The 18,385-nt window shown below is 37.7% G+C and overlaps 1 protein-coding gene across 1 annotated transcript in view; it reads left to right on the top strand.

Moving 5' to 3' along the window:
• hhip (hedgehog interacting protein) overlaps positions 1 to 8,590 on the top strand; it is a 31,715-nt gene extending 23,125 nt beyond the window's left edge. Inside the window, exons 12-13 of the mRNA XM_026204463.1 lie at positions 5,881 to 6,029; positions 6,118 to 8,590. Coding sequence (XP_026060248.1) covers positions 5,881 to 6,029; positions 6,118 to 6,314 — 346 coding nt within the window. The 3' untranslated portion in view covers positions 6,315 to 8,590. The remainder of the gene's footprint in view (positions 1 to 5,880; positions 6,030 to 6,117) is intronic.
• The last annotated feature ends 9,795 nt before the right edge of the window (positions 8,591 to 18,385 follow it).

Genomic DNA, 18,385 nt, shown 5'->3' with positions numbered 1-18,385 from the left:
TTTCTGGCATTACTGCATTTTTCCAAAGAACAATTCTTTCCAACATTGATTGGAGTTGTTTAGTCTGTTGGACCTGTGGTGTTGGGTTCACTGTTTTATATATCATGTCACTTTTTGTGATCTAATTACCAAATAAAAGAGGTGATGTAACATATCTGAGTGACTAGCACTGTCAAGTGTGGTCCAACATTTACATTTCTAGTATCTACATTTACATCTTTTCTGTACCTTTTAACCTTTGCGTTCTGGCTAGGGCCGAGGGCTTCAAAATACCTACTTTGTGTTTGGAATATGATCTGCCACATTGTGTTTTAGGGTTGTGGAACTGTGGGGTAGGGCAGAAAGCATAAAATATATCATAGAATATCATATCAAATGAAAGTCAAATGTTTGAGATGTTGCAGTAAACCTCACCATGATGACTGCACCCATCTGAGTTTGTTTTGCAGTCTGCTAATGTAGAATAACAAATAAGGCACCGCACACTGAAATATACACGTATCGATGTCCTGTGTGGACAAGCTAGAGACTGTAGGATTTTTTATTGGCTGGTGGCAATAACTGTAAAAAGATGCCAGTAAGTGAACTAAATATAATTTGGTTTTTCTGTAATATTAAATAGAAACTGACGCACATCCTAAGTTTTATTTATTTATTTATTTTTTACTGGTCCAGTATATGAAATGTTGAAATGTTTGTTATCTGAGTAGACATACTCATTGTAAGCAAAATTTAGCCCAGAAGCTACGAGAAATGAGAACTTCATAGCGAGTCTTTTGGCAGATACAGTCCGTTCTGATACAGCTGTATGACAACATCTCAACATTTCAGTAGAAACCAAGGAATGTTAGAAGAACACATTTCATTGTTTCTTCACCAAAATAGATGTTGAGTTTTGTTTGAGTCTTACTTGAGTGATATCTGAAAAGACCTTTATTCATTTTAGAACCACAGACCTGAGAATATAGTCCCTTTCACATTGCGATTCCGTCAAATTGCTCCCGGGTCGCTAGATTTTGTACTTTCACACTGCCAGTGATGACCCGGGATATGTGCGTGCTTTCACACACAACCCGTAAAGGTCCCGTAATGACACGTGACATCAGGGCGTGACGTGTAATGTACGAGACAAAAACGTTAGGCACGTTATACTTTCACTGAAGCAAGCAAACGATCTCGGCGTCAGCGCGGAAAGTGAGGAACTAAGTGATCTCTGCTTCATTACAGTTTGCAAATTTTTTTTTTTCGCAAACGTTGATCTTGCTTCAAAACAGCCGGTAAAAGGGTCGCGCGATAACGTGCGTCATCACTAGATGCGTCTAGCATTAGATCTGGCTTTTATTCACACAGCGCTCATCCCGCTGTTACTAGGTCCTCGACCCGGGTTCAATGCCGGAATCAATCCCGGGAAGTTTTTGTTTTCACACAGAAGGCGACCCGGCAATGTTCCGGCAATTTGCCAGGTCCGACGTGCAGTGTGAAAGGGGCTCAAGTCAGAAAGAAAACCTATATCAGTGCATCTCCCATGACTTTAGATTTTTTTGTCTGACTGTGTCAAATAGGTTCTTTAGATGCACTTTTCTGTATCAATATAGAGGTAACAAATTCCTTTAGGCTTAAGTGTGTGTGTCAAGAGCAGGATATATCTCTCACAAGTCCCCTTTATTTCACGGTCTCTCCTAAATCTCTTCTACTCACAACCGTGTTCCTCCCCTTTACAAAGACCCTTAGGGGTGGTACTGAATGGCCTACAGCTACAATACACAGTAAATTTTTTGATACAATATAACCACAAAGAGGTACTAACAAAAGAGAGAGATGACAAAAAGGACAGAAGAGTCACACAGAGTGCCTTGATGAAGGCTTTTTATGCTGTGTTCGTTGAACACCCCTCAACCCTTCACTCCTCTACCCATGCGCTTACTTTCATCTAATAACTCAACTTGTTGGCTTTGATAGTAAGAAACAGTTTAAGCCAAGAGATTTTAAACTGTCTCCTTAAGAAAAGCTCGTAGCTACTGGAGTCATTACCCATTCTGCAATTCCAAAGAAAGCACCACAGATTTCCACAGAATTGGACCACCCATCATTCATCAAGTTGTACAAGTCCCCCACCCCATTTATGAAATATTTTGGCGTAATAATTATGTTTTCGACTACCAATAAGTGTCTTGTACTGTTTAATACCTCTAAATTGATTCCTCTGAATTCCACGCATTTCTAGCATTAAAAAAACCCAAACCTTTAATTTCTCAATTCCAGTTTATGATTTCGGTCTAGGTAGATAGTGTAGAACGGGACCTGGGATCATGGCTGGCATTTTGTGCCAAACAGTCCTTGGATGGACAAAAAGAGAAGTTGTGCTGCTGATGTGTTGAACCTCCCATTCAGGCTACAGGACAGTCTTAAACTAATAAGCTGGGGCGTTCTTTTCATTTATCAGTCTGTGTTTTATGCAAGTGGCCTCACAGAGCTGATACATTCCCACAGTGCCTGTTGACCCAGCTGTCTTTGTCAAGTGCCACTGCAGCAGGTGTTGTTTTCACGGCCACCCTGCCAGTAATACAAACTGTTTAGTAGCGCCGCTGACCCCAACGTCATTAACAGTGTTAGTCCAATCCTCTGGGGAGCGCCTCTTTCTCTCCTTTCCCTCCCTCACTGTTTTCCTTTTTCACTATCCATCTCTATTTCTTTCTCTCCCTCATCTTTTCTGTCTCTCTCTAGATTTTAGATTTTTTTAACAACGTAACAGCCTGTCACAACAACACACACAAAAAAAAAACTAAATGTGGATGAGAAACAAGGGAGACCTGATATGGGTGCTGAAAGCGGTTGAGGGGAGCATGGGAACTGCACCCCCAATAGACCCCCCAGCACATCCTGCCCCAATTCCCTTGTTACCACCCTATTCCTGCCATCAGTCACTGAAGCTGTCAGTGGTACTCAGAGGTCCAACATCCTACTCGCTTACATAGACTCTGCCAAGGTTGGTTCGCACAGTGCTGACTAGCACCGACATCCAACGATTGTCAATTGCTGTGTTAAACCTGATGTTTTTACCAAATGAACATCAGTTGGTCAAATTTCAACAAACACTGACATAATAAGACTTAATTGGAAAACCCTTGTCATAACTGAGAGGTAAGCATCCCTGCCAGCTCTTTAGAAACAACTGTGCATAACTCGCCTCCCCTGAGCCCACTGAGTTTTAACAGACACCCTTAAACATGTGGTGAGTTTAGTGAGGTGTAATTGAGAAGGAATAGGGGGATGTCACAGTATCTCTGCGTCCCTTTTGAGCATTTTGTTGACAATAGGCCAACTTTGCACCTACATGTCAACAAACTCTCATGAGAGTATTAGTAGACTGTTGTCTGCTTAATATCTGCTAACTCTTAATTGTGATGGTGTCTCAACAGACATTCAGCTGACTATAAGTAACTTTGCAAATGTATGTCAACTTAATCTAACCCTAACGCTCTACTCATCTATCTAGTTATCTCTCTACTTAAGCCCCTTTCAAACTGCGATTCCGGAAAAACACGGGTAATGGGACAATTCAAATAAAGTGAAATCATGTAAACTGCTCAAAAACAATAAACTGATGAGATTTATACTTAGTTTTAATAAACAGAATACCCAATAATGTAAAAAAATATATATATTTTTTAATTCTGGTAGGGTAAGCAATGTTTATTTAACCAAGAAAACATGACTGGAACATGAATTTACATTTAATAAAAAAAAAAATGTTAGGACTTTGTCTCCTAACAGAACACTAATGTATGCCACTGATATACTACAGATATATAATATGTATTTATTCCATAGTTCATGTATCATGATAGTCCCAGTGAAACCCAAGTTGTGATAAATAGTGATCTAGTAATCCAACTAATATACAACTAATTACAAGAAATTAAGATTGAAAAAAAGGGTTGATAAAAGACACATGCAAATACTAATTGTTCAAGATAAGAGCAATGATATGCGTTTAGGAAATTAGAAGCTAACCGGATGCAGTTAGTTCCCTGTAGACCAGTAGACTGGTAATGAGATGTCAACTGAAGTGTTGATATTTGTCAGTTATACGTTAGACTTTAGGGGGAAAAAATCATAATTTCACGCTATTGCTTGTCCCTAGTGTTGCCTAAGCCCACACTATGTTCACGCTTCATAAAAGTCAAGCTTAAAATGGATACCTTCTTACTAGTCTCTCCACATTAAACATATTTTAACATAGGAAAAATTACACACTTCAGCTTTAAATCCTCAGATCCCACCTCCATTCTTTCCACAACCCTCATTATTAAGCACAGAATCATTGGCCACCTAACTTTCCCATACGCCACCTCTAGTGAGATACACAGGATGTGAACTCACCAAGAGCTCTCCAGCCTGTTTCCCATACAGTTACTGCTTCACTGGAGTCCAATTACAGTGTGTTTGTGTGTGTGCTAGCCTGTTGGGTATGTCAACAGCCCTGCTGCTCACTAATAGACAGCCTTGAAGAGATTTGCCTGGCTCATTAAGCAGTGTGTTTAGCTGAGTGAGGCATAAGAATGTTTGGAGAGCTGAACTTCAGGACAGGTTCATCACAAACCACTTAGTTTGACACTGAGGTTTTGCATTTGAAATCCATTACACACAAAAGCATTATTGTTTCCAGATTTTGCCACACAGAGCCTGCATTTTGATGTGTTATTGTAGGTATTACACACAGACTGTTCATAGTGTCGGAAATTCCCACACAGTTTAATGTAGGCGTGGTGTCTTGTAAGGGTGTAGGTGAGAATTATGTAATTCACAAACATGTGAAACTAATGAAATCGGTAATTCTGTCTTTCAGTCTGTTCGATTTATATTCATATAAAAAGTATCATCTTTTTTCACATTTACAGAACTTTTGTAATAGATGGACTGCCAGTTGAAATCTAAATAAATGTGTTGCTTATAAGCTTATTAAGCTGCGGTATAACACAAATTTTACAGTACATTAAATTTTCTCAGTTCATTGTTTTTAAATACTTTAAATTGTAATATAAGTAACTATAAGTAAATTCAATATTTGCTTGTACTCTTAACAACCTGATTATTTTGTATAATGTGTCTGAGAAACAACATTAGATCAGCATATGCATCACATAAACAAGTGACTGTAAGTAAATAAAATAGAGTATTTTACAGTAATAAAATATGAGGTGACTGTTAAGAAAGTGTCTGAGACAAATATATGTTAGTCTTTGTGTAGGGATTCACAAATATTACAATTCTGCTCAATTTGGGCTTCGCATATAATGTATTTAAAGCACTTACAGTATTAAAAATGAAATTGCTTTGTTTAATAGTTTTAATTTTGAAGAAACATATCAATGATCTTTAATATCGGCATGTTACTAATATGAATTGTCCATCTTTATCTTTGCGAATTAAGCCTCCACTCCATTGGTGCATCTCATTTCAAAGGCTGCATTGTATTTGTCGATCACATATGTAATTGAGATAATCTCATTTAAGAAAAGTAACCAATAGAGTGCAAAGATAGTATTTCACAAGGAATAATGGTTTTATTACGGTTACTTTTTCTAAATAAGACATCATTGATGATGCATGCAGCCAAAAAATGATGCAGCCTCTAAAATGAGATGCAGTTAATATTTCAAAAGTTAGCGTGACCATCCCATGATATAACGACTCTTTGTTTCTAAACAAGTTTTCCAAATGTAAGCTTGTTTATGAAATTCTTCGCTGATTAATACACATTTGCATGCTTGGCAAGTGTTTAGTTTAGTTTAGTGATCTGCAAGGGAAAATATGTCCGAGTGTAGGGTGAGAAAAGCAGACCTTTAGTTGACCATCAATGCTCTGTGACTCATGCAGACCACAGGTCCCTAAGGAGTGCAGACGTCCAGTAGAGGATCTAGAGATGCTAAGCACCCCTTGCTCCCGTGAATGCAAGAATGGCCACTGTACACCAACCGGCAAGTGCTGCTGCAGTTCTGGTTGGGACGGCCCCTTCTGTTTACGAGGTACGGAGCTAATCGGAGTACTTCATCTGTGTTAATGTTGGTCAAACTTCCAACCTTTTTTAATGGCTTCTATGTTTGTCATTCGCAGCCAAATGTGAACCGGCCTGTCGCAACGGCGGGGTCTGCATGGAGCCCAACAAGTGTCTCTGCAAGGAAGGTTTCTCTGGCAGCCAGTGCGAGAAAGGAGAGCGAGGGACACGAGGGGACGGCGAGAAAGACAGCATCTTGGAGCACATCATTGACATGACGTCTTACCTGCTGGACCTCACCAGTTATATTGTATAAAAAGCAGGGCAGGTTGATAACACGCTCTTCACTGGTTGGAAGGCCTTTCAATAGTTTGCCTTCAGGACACCATCCCCAATCTCCAACTGCCCCTCACCTGATCCTCCTCTCCCACCACTGTTTCATGAGCCACAGGCTTTGATCTCCATGCTCCCCTACACCATCTGCACTCCCACCCCTATGCACAAATACACATGGAAAACAATAACGGGATGGCCAATGGGACCTCAAGGCATATAGCTGAAGGGGTCGCATGTTGGAGGTCCCACGCAGGGCTCCCCGGTTGTTAGTGCTGTAATGGTGTGTAAAGTCTGGTTCGCTTTAAAGTCAAGTGTCCCTGCAGGTGGACTCGCAAAGCACTGGAAGCCCAACATGAGACCAACTCGGATGTTCGGTCCAATCCCAACATGGGGACCGGTTTGTACTACAGGACTAATTGGGATTTTAGGGAGTCAAGAATAGCAACACTCATTTAGGAAAGTCAGATGGACAGTCTACCAAACTGAACTGCACCATTAAGAAAATCATTGCCATGGATTCACAGGTTGACTGAAGAACGGAGGGGAAGTAGCTGGCAATACAGCCGCAAAACCAGACTTAGTCTTACCCAGTGGGCCTGTATATAACTGGAGAATCATTATGATGGGACTAGATGCCAGTTTACATGCAGTTTAGTAACGGATCTGCTCAAATGTCATCCATATAATTGCTGAAACGCTCAATGAGGATCCAGCAAAACTGAATATTGGTTGTATCCCATTGGCGTTTCATTTAGAGGAAAACGTCAAGTGAAATGTAAATCTGTACGAATGTTTGGAGAGTCACTTTGATTACGTTAATTTAATACAGTAGTTGGAGATTACTGGTTAAGAGGTAAATGCTCTGGTTAAAGTTGCAGTATCAGCTATATTATTTTCCAATAGTTGTTCATGACCATGCACGCTGCTTTCATTGCAAATTGTATATCTTATCATATTTTAAAATGTTCATATATCTTCTTTCTGTGTGATATTGAACATAGAAGCTTGTTTTTACTTCATATGGAAACCCTCGTAAGGTGATTTTAGCAAATACTAAAATCTTTTCACAGATTCTTTGACTCACAATGGGATGCCTCATTTTCTCCATTTTTTTTTTTTAATAAACCAAATCATATTCAGTTTTGTCATATACAAAAGGGAACAAGACTGGTGTACATTTCACATAGTACAGATACATACTACTTAGATTTGCCATTGTTTTAATAGAGGAGGGTTTATTTTTTTAAGGAATAATATATGGGAGAGGAGCAGTTTTGCATTAAGCCTGTAAATTCATTTTAAGTATTTTACTAGATACAGTTCTGTTGGCGATAAAACACCTATAACAGTCTAATTTAAAGCTATAACGTTCTATTACTATACAAGAGTGCTTTGACAGAGAAAAAAAAATAAGCATAGATCTTTCCTTCTGAATATTTGATGTTTCTCTAAAACAAGGCTCAAGCTATAATTTTAGAGCCAGTTTTATTTTCCCCCGACCTGCTCTCCTCTTGAATGACTAGAAGAGGATATTAAATATAGTCTAAGATGTCATCAAGACCCCATAATCGTATCCTTTCAAAAACTGATGCTTTATAGAGCAAATTGTTGTTGTTTGAGTGCTATCCAGTAGATGAATTGGCAAAATGCACTCTAACTCAAATAGATATTTTCCAATACGTTGTCTTTTAAAAAAAAATAGAAAAAATAGAATCCATTCTAAAAATAGAATCCATTCTAAATCACAACTTTAGACCTTAAAAAATTTGTAATCAGTGAGGTCATAAATATTACCCAGCTTTGAGGCATTGAGCCTGTTTTTGATGTGATTCTTGTCAATGAAAGGTTACAGTCCCCTCTGAGATCGACAGGTGTATTATATGTAATCACTTATTCCTCCCAAAGACAAGTGCATCAACAACAGCAACCCCCACATGTTTATGAATTTCTGTTCAGTGCATTTTAACATTCTTTGTTACCTGTAAGGAATCCATGCTGTAAATCTACTCTATAATTATAGCACTTAATGTGAAACCTGCATTGGAGCTGCTGGGAAGGTGTCATGTGAATAGAGTAACCCTGATTCTTTTATTATTTAAGTAGTAACGCCTTAAAGTTATTTAAGTTGTCTACAATGTTTTTACTGTTGTATGTGAAGAAATATGGTCATTTATTGTAAATAACTAGGTTTATCTTGGATTCTTCTCATAAATATCAATATGTTTATTAAAGTGTATAGCATGTTTGAGAACTTAATGAATGACTCCTTTACATTATTTGTCTCTAAAATTTGATTTGATATGTGATGTAGCCTAACTCACCATGGGTGTTTTTCATAAATGTTTTACTACATGAATCTATATTATATAAGTTTATAGTGTCTATATATTTTCGCAAAACATGCATATTTGTTATTTTTCCTGTTAAACTAAGGAAAAAGGAGAAAATCTAGCATTAAAAACAAAGCATTCGATTTTACATTTAAAAAAATGTACTGCTAGACATTGTCAAATTTTTGCGTATGCGTTTTTTTTTCCATATCCATCATTCTTTGCTATCAGCATGCTTGCTAGGGATGCGAAAATGCAGAAAATCAAATCTGATCCCAAAATTATTTATGACGGACGAAAGTTTCAGAGGCATTGCGTAAACTTGACGTTGTATTTATTGTTTAATGTGAAAATTTCGTATTCAGTGTGCAATGACCTTTAGTTAATAATTTTCCGGTGTTCATCCAGTGTGGAATGTCAGTCACTTATAATTCACTTCTGTCACAAAATACGTCGCACTTATGAAAGTTATTTTTTTAAATAAGGGCGTTATATGGAATGCCCACAACAACAGCAAAAAAAAAACGATTATTCTGAAAATGCCCGTTTGGTGCCGTCCTCTGCAAATCTTTACTGGAAACTTAACAAACAGAGCGGTGTAGGTTGATAGCGTTATTAAATTCCATCTCCAAACATCAATCAGGTTGAGTGGTCGTTATAATAATGAATGAGGACCACCCACATCACCATAGTCACCCCAATGTATTTAGAGTAACGCAATACTAAGTTGTCTGTGCGTTGTTCGAAGCCAATCAAAATTGTGTTGGGGGAACAGGGCCGATAGCGGTGTATTTGAGTTTATATACTATCTGTGGCATGAATCATTACTTTTCATTTGGAATGGTTTTCTTTCTCTTCCCCAAAGGCCCTTTGCCTGGCTATATTTCATAAACAGTGTAACCCGGCACTCAGCATAAACATGACGAGTCTGTATACTAAATATTTGCAAAACTCTGATGGTTGGAAAACTCGCTTATAATATCATATACACAGTATAAAGACTTATCGGGCAGATAATGGGTTTAGATAAGAGAATGACAAGAGATAGGGACGTACTTTATCTATACTGGATATATGTTTATCAGTGAACTTCCACGAACACCGTACTTAATCTATTAAACAGAACACACACATCTACTTTTATCACACCCACACTTTAGCAGAGTATTCTATTACCTCATATATTTATGTGACTGAGTCAGTGAGGACTATACTGCTGAAGTGTGTGTGGTCATGACTGAGGAAGTCTGAGTCCCTGAGAGCCTCACTGATGAAGCTATGCATCACAAGGCATCCTCAAAATTTGAGCAAACATGCAACGGTAGTCTTCTTTAAATAACCTCCTTGAAGTTCAACCATACTAAAATTACTAAAATTCTGTTATCGGTTATTCATGTCATTCCAAATTGATATGATTTGCTTTCATTTGTGGAATACAAAAGTGGGTATTAAATGAATGTGTCTGCTGTATTTGTTAGTGCAGTGATTACAACGTTGTCCACCATAAAAAAAAGCATATGAAGTAGTTTATAAAACATTAGTAGTGTAATTAAAGTAGTATGATCACTTACAATGATGAACAGAGCAAAATGTAAGCAGTAATTGTCTTTTCAATCACATCAAACCCAAATCAAATGTGGCAATAATAAGACATCTAACATCAGATGACCAAGTTATGGTATCGCTTCAGAAAACTTTGAATTTAAACCACTGGAGTTTTCTTGATTACTTTTGGGCAATTATTGTGTCTTTCTTTAATGTTAAAGCTTTTGGACCCCATTGACTTCCATTATATATATATAAACAGCTGAAAGAAATCTACTAATACCTTCTTTTATGCACCACAGAAGAAAAAAAAAGGATTTTGGAATTACATGAGGGTGAGTAAATAAGAAATGAAAAGGTTTTGATGAACTATTCCTTAAGACTTCAGGAAACAAAAATGAAACCAGCAAACAAGGTACAGTAGTTATACCCTGCAAGTCAACAGGTCCCTGCTATCTTCCCGGCTTTACCTCTAGTAGAACTAATTTCTCTTTGTCAAGCACTCTAGCATATTGCATATGGCAGATTATCTTAAAAGAGAAACTCTCTCCAAGGCCTTGGATCTTCAATCCTGACTCGCATCCATGAAATGATGCAATTATGGTTCCTACTGGGGCCCAATCTGTCATGTAAACACACACCCAGCCCCATCCAAGGGCAAGGACTGGAGATTGGCAGGAGGAGACAGGTAGATGTCAGGATGAGAGAATGATAGAAGGGGGATGGGTGTGGAGGACTTTGGTTCGCATGCCAATTTGGTGTTTACGTGTGGATGTGAACGCAAGCATGGGCGAATGTGTGTGGCACTGCACTCATGTGGTTGTGCAATGAGACACTTTGTCTTTTTTGTCCATCTTCCTGTACCGTGATCCTTAGCGGGGCTTAGTAAACAATTGGTATCAACAGAATGGGACCACCTAGGTAAAAGTTTCCATGTTGGGGCAGTTTTTTCAAACTGTGACCGCAAATTTTCCCAAACACATTAAAACAAGCTATGCAAATGTTTTACGATGGTACTTGCGAAGTGTATTGTTATATTAACCTGAGCAAACGGTCATTCATCTTGGCAAACTTGCTGTGTTTCTGCGCTTCAGATCTGTGAGGCCCCTTGAGCTTACTTAACTAAAAAGTCAACAGGCTACATCAAAAGCCACAGTCCAGCTTTCTGCAGTATGATCAAAGAAGATGAGGGGCTTTGGCTTAAAGATGTGCACTAAAGACCTTGCAAGGTCATCTGTAAAAGTGGATAAAGGAAATGCTACTCATGTTTACATATTCTGCCACCAGTGAAGTGACAAAGATAATGTAAAAATGGCACTGAACATATTGTACATAAACTCAGTGACCGTATTTCGAAAACTGTACATTTCCAATACTTCTATCAAGTCTATTTTAACTTGAAGGCATAATTCTGCGATCATTTTCACACCAATTTTTTTTCTTCTGTGGAAAACAAAATAAATTATTTGTAGAATGTTATGGCTGTTTTTGCCCATACAATGGAAGTTAATGGGGTCCAAAACAACACTCTACCCCACTGACTTTCACCATGTGTGTTCTGCAGAAGAAGGAAATACATACATGTTTGGGTTAACTATCCCTAAATGCATTCCTATAATGCATTTGATTATATTTTTTATGTCATTTATTCCTGTGATTTCAAAGCTGAATTTTCAGCAGTCATTACTCCAGTCTTTAATATTAAATATTAAATTATTTTAATATGCCAGTTCACTGAAGAAATATTTTTTTTATTAGCAGTGTTGAAAAGTGATGTGCTGCTCTATATTTTTGTGGAAACTGTGATGCGACTGACTTAAACATTTGAAAGAACGGCATTTATTTGAGAATTATATGTTAATAACAGTAATAATTGCTTTCAAACAATAAATGTTAGCACAAACTTTAAATAATATTGTATATAAAGGGTCGTTTGGATCTACGCCAACATAATCAAGATAGTACCGAACTATCAACTCAAAAAAGAAAATCCACTTTAAATACTCAGACTGGTAAATTTAGACATAGACGTGATAGTCATATAACTGTTTCTGTGTTATATTCCTCGCAATAGAGCTTAATCAGCACAGTATGTGCTTATGACTCAAGCTCTCTGTGTTTACAATGGCTCTTTTGTGTATCGGTTGGTTAATGAGGCCAGGCATAGCTGGACCATGATGTGCGTGATGATTTCTTGTGTTGCTGTTGTCTGTGTAAGTTGCCTTACTGTCTGTCAACTCCCTGAGAATCTGGAGTTTACAAGCTGCATCGTGAATCTGAAGGGATAACAGTCAAAACTGACAGCCCACACACGCTCCTGATAAACATGTACTTGTGCATGCAGAGAGATCCACAAACACACACATCCTTAATGGGAAACATCCTGATCTGACCGTGGTCTTGTCCACCCTGAACCAGATGTGCATGCCGACAATAAATTAATCATCCTAACGTAACCTGCATCATTTAATATCGTAAGAATCCACTGTTTCTTGTATACTGACATTGGGGTAGGGTTAAGGGTTGTGTTTGGTGTGGGCATTCATCACTGTGATTGACATGACCAATGAAATGTTTAGCATTAGCTTCGTGGGTGAGTTTTCACTGAACTGGTTTGGGAAATAAAACGGGAGCGATAAAGGCTACACAGTTCCGGGGTCTCACGTGTTTATTTCCCACGTACATATTGTGTGAGCTGACAAGTCGCAGCTCAACAATTGGACCATATAGTTTGAGCACAAAAGTTAGAGTTGGTATTTGGGGGTCTGTAACCAGCCAGTATCTGGTGTGACCACCATTTGCCTCAGGCACTGCAACACATCTCCTTCACATAGAGTTGATCAGGTTGTTGATCGTGGCCTGTGGAATGTTGGTCCACTCCTCTTCAATGGCTGTGGGAAGTTGCTGGATATTGGCAGGAACTGAAACACACTGTCGTATACACCAATTAAGAGCACCCGAAACATGCTCAGTGGGTGACATGTCTGGTGATTATGCTGGCCATGCAAGAACTGGGATGTTTTCAGCTTCCAGAAATTGTGTACAGATCCTTGTAACATGGGGCTGTGCATTATCATGCTGCAACATGAGGTGATGGTTGTGGATGAATGGCACAACAATGGGCCTCTGGATCTCGTCATGGTATCTCTGTGCATTCAAAATGCCATCAATAAAATGCACCTGTGTTCGTTGTCTATTACATATGCCTGCCCATACCATAACCCCACCGCCACCATGGGCCACTTGATCCACAACGTTAAAGTCAGCAAACCGCTCACCCACACGACGCCATAGACGCAGTCTGCCATCTGCCATATACAGTGAAAACCAGGATTCATCCGTGAAGAGAACAACTCTCCTAAGTGCCAGACACCATCGAATGTGAGCATTTGCCAACTCAAGTCAGTTGCGATGATGAATTACAGTCAGGTCGAGACCCCGGTGAGGACAACAACATGCAGATGAGCTTCCCAGAGATGGTTTCCAACAGTTTGCCTTTGGAGATGGCTCATGGTAGAGAAATGAACATTCAATTCACGGGCAACAGCTCTGGACATTCCTGGAGTCAGTATGCCAATTGCAAGCTCCCTCAAAACTTGCGACATCTGTGGCATTGTGCATTGTGATAAAACTTTTTAGAGTGGCCTTTTATTTTAGCCAGCCCAAGGCACACCTGTGAAATAATCATGCTGTCTAATCAGCATCTTGATATGCCACACCTGTGAGGTGGATGGATTATCTTGGGAAAAGAGAAGTGCTCACTAACACAGATTTAGACATGCATGACACTTCATATTTTAAGTTTTTTCATTGAAATAACTTTTTAGTTTTTTTTTTTTTCTTATCAGTTATGTACATTAGGGTTTTATCTTACATCTTATGTTGTTAATTGAATGTTTATTGCATTATTTCAGTATCATGTGTTTTGACATGAGGGTGTTTAGTGTTGGTGTGAATGACCATGTGCACTTTCTATATATATAAATTAGTATATCCCTTCTCAGCTTGAGGAAGGACTTTTTCTGATGAGCTTTGATTCCTCATGTGACTTTACAATGGTTCAAAACATATATTAGTCCTTAATACGCTGGTTTATTAACATTACATCAGTCAATGAAATGTGTTTTTTAAATTAATTTAAGTTAAACGGATAGTTCTCCCAAAAGATTTATGTTTATCTGCGTACCCCCAGGGCATCCATGATGTAGGTGACTTTGTTTCCTCAGTAGAACTCATATAGAAATTTTTTCATTTTTAACACAAACCGCACTCTGTCAGTCTTATAATCACGGCTAAAACATACAATAAAATTAGAAAAAAAATATACACAACAAACCCAAATTAGCCATGCGGCTCATGACGATACATTGATGTGTAAAGTTTCGTCATGAGCTGCATGGTTTAATTTGGTTATGTTTGTGTATGTTTTTTTCTAGTTTTATTGTATGTTTTAACCGTGATTATAAGACTGATAGAGTGCGGTTTGTGTTAAAAATTTAAAAATTGTTTAGTTTTCATGTATGTTTTAGCTGTGATTCCCATTCAACTCTATTATAAGACTGACAGTCTGCAATGGTTTGTGTTAAAAATCTTTGTTCGTGTTATACCGAAGAAACAAAGTCACCTACATATTGGATGCCCTGGGGGAAAGTAGATAAACATAAAATGTTCATGTATGGGTGAAGTATCCCTTTAAGTCTGTAAAACATAAAATGTTACTACCATATTTTTAACGGTGGATTCTGGCAACCACAGCAGCTGGTATTTTACCGTAAATGCCACAGATTTTTACAGTGTAAGCTACTAGCATATTGAGGCCGCCGTGGCAAACAGTGAATGAAGGGGATTCTCTCCCGAGTTTAGTAAAACTCCTAAGTTTAACCTAACATCATTTTAATATGGCAAAAAAACTGAAGGGGGTGGTGAAATAAAGTGTTTATAGAAAACTAATATAAGTACAGAATTCATCTCAGTGAGATTAAATACAATTAATTTATTAATGTGTAAAACTTTTTTAAATTAGAGGTGCGTTCACACCATATCATAAAAATCATATTGTAAAACCATCCTCGTAAAACTCGTAATTACAACACTTCATTCATTAGGTGCAATGTTTAGGCCTTGACAGTGCGATCCAGGGGTGTGAACAGCTCCGAGAAGAACATCACGTTGTCATCTCAAAATCACAGCTATTATGATATAACATGAATGCAGCATAGCACTTAACTAATGAATGCACCTATAATTAGATATTTAGTATTATTTATTTAACTCATTATTGCTATTTATTTTTAAGAATCCAGCCATACACTTTTAACAAATAACTGGGAGTGAAAGAGTTATCACCAGTGCCAAAATTTACATTTAACCTCTAAAATAATTCCTATTTAGACCTTGCTAATTCAAAAGAAATCTTTACATTGAGATACAAGGAGTGAGATAGAGGCTCCCTCTGGTGAAGCACTTCTCATTATCACAATTTGAAGAGCATAAAATTATTTCACTTTATTGCTGTTTTTTTTTTTTTTTTTTTTTTTTTTTATGAGCACATCTGAATAAACTGTATGGCATGTAGCTGGCAGATTGACTAGTGTTTTGAAAAGGCAATAACACCAAAGATAAATATAAGAATTGGAGAATCGGAGGGCCTTCTTGACTTTGAGTTGTTATCTCTATGACCCACCCAAGAGCTCATCATTTTGTCCCTCACCCCTGTTGTGTCAGCCCCTCTGCAGGTGTCTTGTCACACCCCCTCTGAACCCCGTGGCTTGACCTGGGACCTCCAACACCTGGAAGAAGCCCAGTTCCTTATGACCTTTGACCCTGCTGTGTTCATCACTCCCTGGCACCTGTTGAACACATCAGAGAGCTCTGCTATAGAGACTTTCAACATGAGGTCAACAGGTTGTGAGGGAAAGAATTTTTGGTTCACTTCTTAAATGTCACAACTTTCAAGCAATATGTCATATCCAGTATATCCAAGTGAAATATATCAAGTCTAATGTGCAGTGTAATGACATTCCAGAATAAACTGCTATAGATCAAAGCTTCATCTGTGAACGGATAAATCATCACACACAAAACAAATCATTTTCTTTTCTTTTCAAGGTAGACAGAAGGTGGCAGTCCTTCCACATAGCTTCATGATACATACAGTTTCAAAGCAGCATGTTTCTATATTACACTTTAGTTTTTTTCAATAACTATTTTCAGTAATATCCATATGGCAGACATGTACAGTTCTAGCATAATACAAATCATACAGTTAGCTTTGAAATATTCAAGCAGAACTAAGGCAATTATTGTATGTTATGATAATAATAAATACAATGTAAGGAAAAATTGGCTGTTTTGTATATTCATTTAGAGTTGGCATTTAGGCATCATCTCCTCTTGGGTTATTGTGTCATCCAAAGTATTCATAAGAGTCTGGATCCAAACTGGAGCTTGTGCTTGTTACCATAGGATGTGCATCCCGGGGTGGAAACAGAAAAGTAAATAGAAAATAATTAGCATATAGCTGCTGTTCATAATATTTCAAGCAAAGAATAATCATCCATTTGATCAGATTTAACTGGAGTACAAGGTTACGAGATGCATTATTTGAATTCTTGACTAAAGATATGTGGCTTTAATCTAGATTTAAAACCGGAGAGTGTGTCTGAGCCCCAAACATTTTTGGAAGTAAAAAGCTCTACCTCCTTTAGTGGACTTTTGCTACGTACTACCAAAAGTCCAGAGTTTTGCAACCTTAAAAAGCATGATGGGTGACAGCCAGGATACAATTTACACAATGGCCTTCAGGGGGGCAGTTTATGTAAAGAATAATTGAAGACAGACTGTTTTACTGAATTATTAGAATGCACACCTAAAGTGATGATACTGATTCAAATTAACAGCATTAATTAAAGAAGGCTAATGTTATCACTCAACTGAACTGTGTATATGCATTTTAAACACTTTGTTATGTTTTTGTTCCGTCCACAAAAAAAAAAAAAAAAAAAAAAAAAAAGGCAGGCTCCCAAATAAGCAGTTTTATATTGTATTTTACAATATATTTAATACAGAGGACCTCAGATGATGCCAGCCCTCAAACAACATACAAAACTACCAAATTTTGCTATAAGTTTAATCGCAACATATAATCATGGCAGTTAATAGTTTTCACCGTCTTTTTGATTACAGGTTATTTACTAACTTCATGAATTTTATTGTACATTTCTGCCATATGGACATCAACGTGACATAGTCACCACTGATAAGCTACAACCAAATATAAGTTAGAAACTTACATTTTCTATAAAGCTGCTTTTCAACACTTTGTATCACTATGCTAATAAACTTGAATTGAACTGAATTTATTTGCTCAGGAAATTTGATTGAGAGGGATCATTCCTTTCTTTAGGGGTCCCCCATTATTCACACCCTGGTGTAGCGTGATACAGACAGGAGCAATTCATGCCTTATATAGTAGTTATCAATATTTTGTAATCAATACAGAACTACACTGGTGGACAAAATTATTAGAACACTAGGATTTTCTGCAGCTGAAAAGGGTTTTAAGTCAGTCAAAAAAAACAAAAAAACAAAGATTGTGCAGGAGCTGGAGGATTTTTCTGAAGGACCAACGCGACAACAACTATCACAAAACAGAAAGACAGTCGTGGATCATCTGAGAAACAACACACAGTATGAAGATTCAAGGGTATGTAAACTTTTTTATATATTTCTCCCTTGCGGAAAATATATAAACATCCGTTATGTGAAATAACATATTCAGGACAGTATTAAATAAATATTTTGCATATTCTGCCAGGGGCATGTACATTTATGAGCACCTTTTGCTGTAGTGTGTCGGTAGGAAATTTCCAAACTGTGAGACATTTGTTTGTAAATGTAGAGATTATCAATGTAGCCAATGTAGAGATTGTAAAATTAGGGTGATATGATCATATTTTATTGACCTTTTAAGGACTCAATCAGCATTTGCATCATGTATTTTGGACTAACTGTAGCATGTTTACTAAAAATGCAAGACAACCACCTAGCAGTGTAATACAACAGTCCAGTCTAGAGGTCATGAATAAAGAAGAATGTCATATAGATTTGGAATGACATGAGAGTGAGTAAATTATGACCGCATTTTCCTTTTTAACTATACAACAGTTTTATCCTC

This window comes from Carassius auratus, chromosome 26 (genome assembly GCF_003368295.1).
Source record: "Carassius auratus strain Wakin chromosome 26, ASM336829v1, whole genome shotgun sequence".
NCBI classification, from domain to species: Eukaryota; Metazoa; Chordata; class Actinopteri; order Cypriniformes; family Cyprinidae; genus Carassius; species Carassius auratus.
The sequence above is the reverse complement of the archived record's forward strand: the minus strand, read 5'-3'. Positions and strand labels throughout refer to the sequence as shown.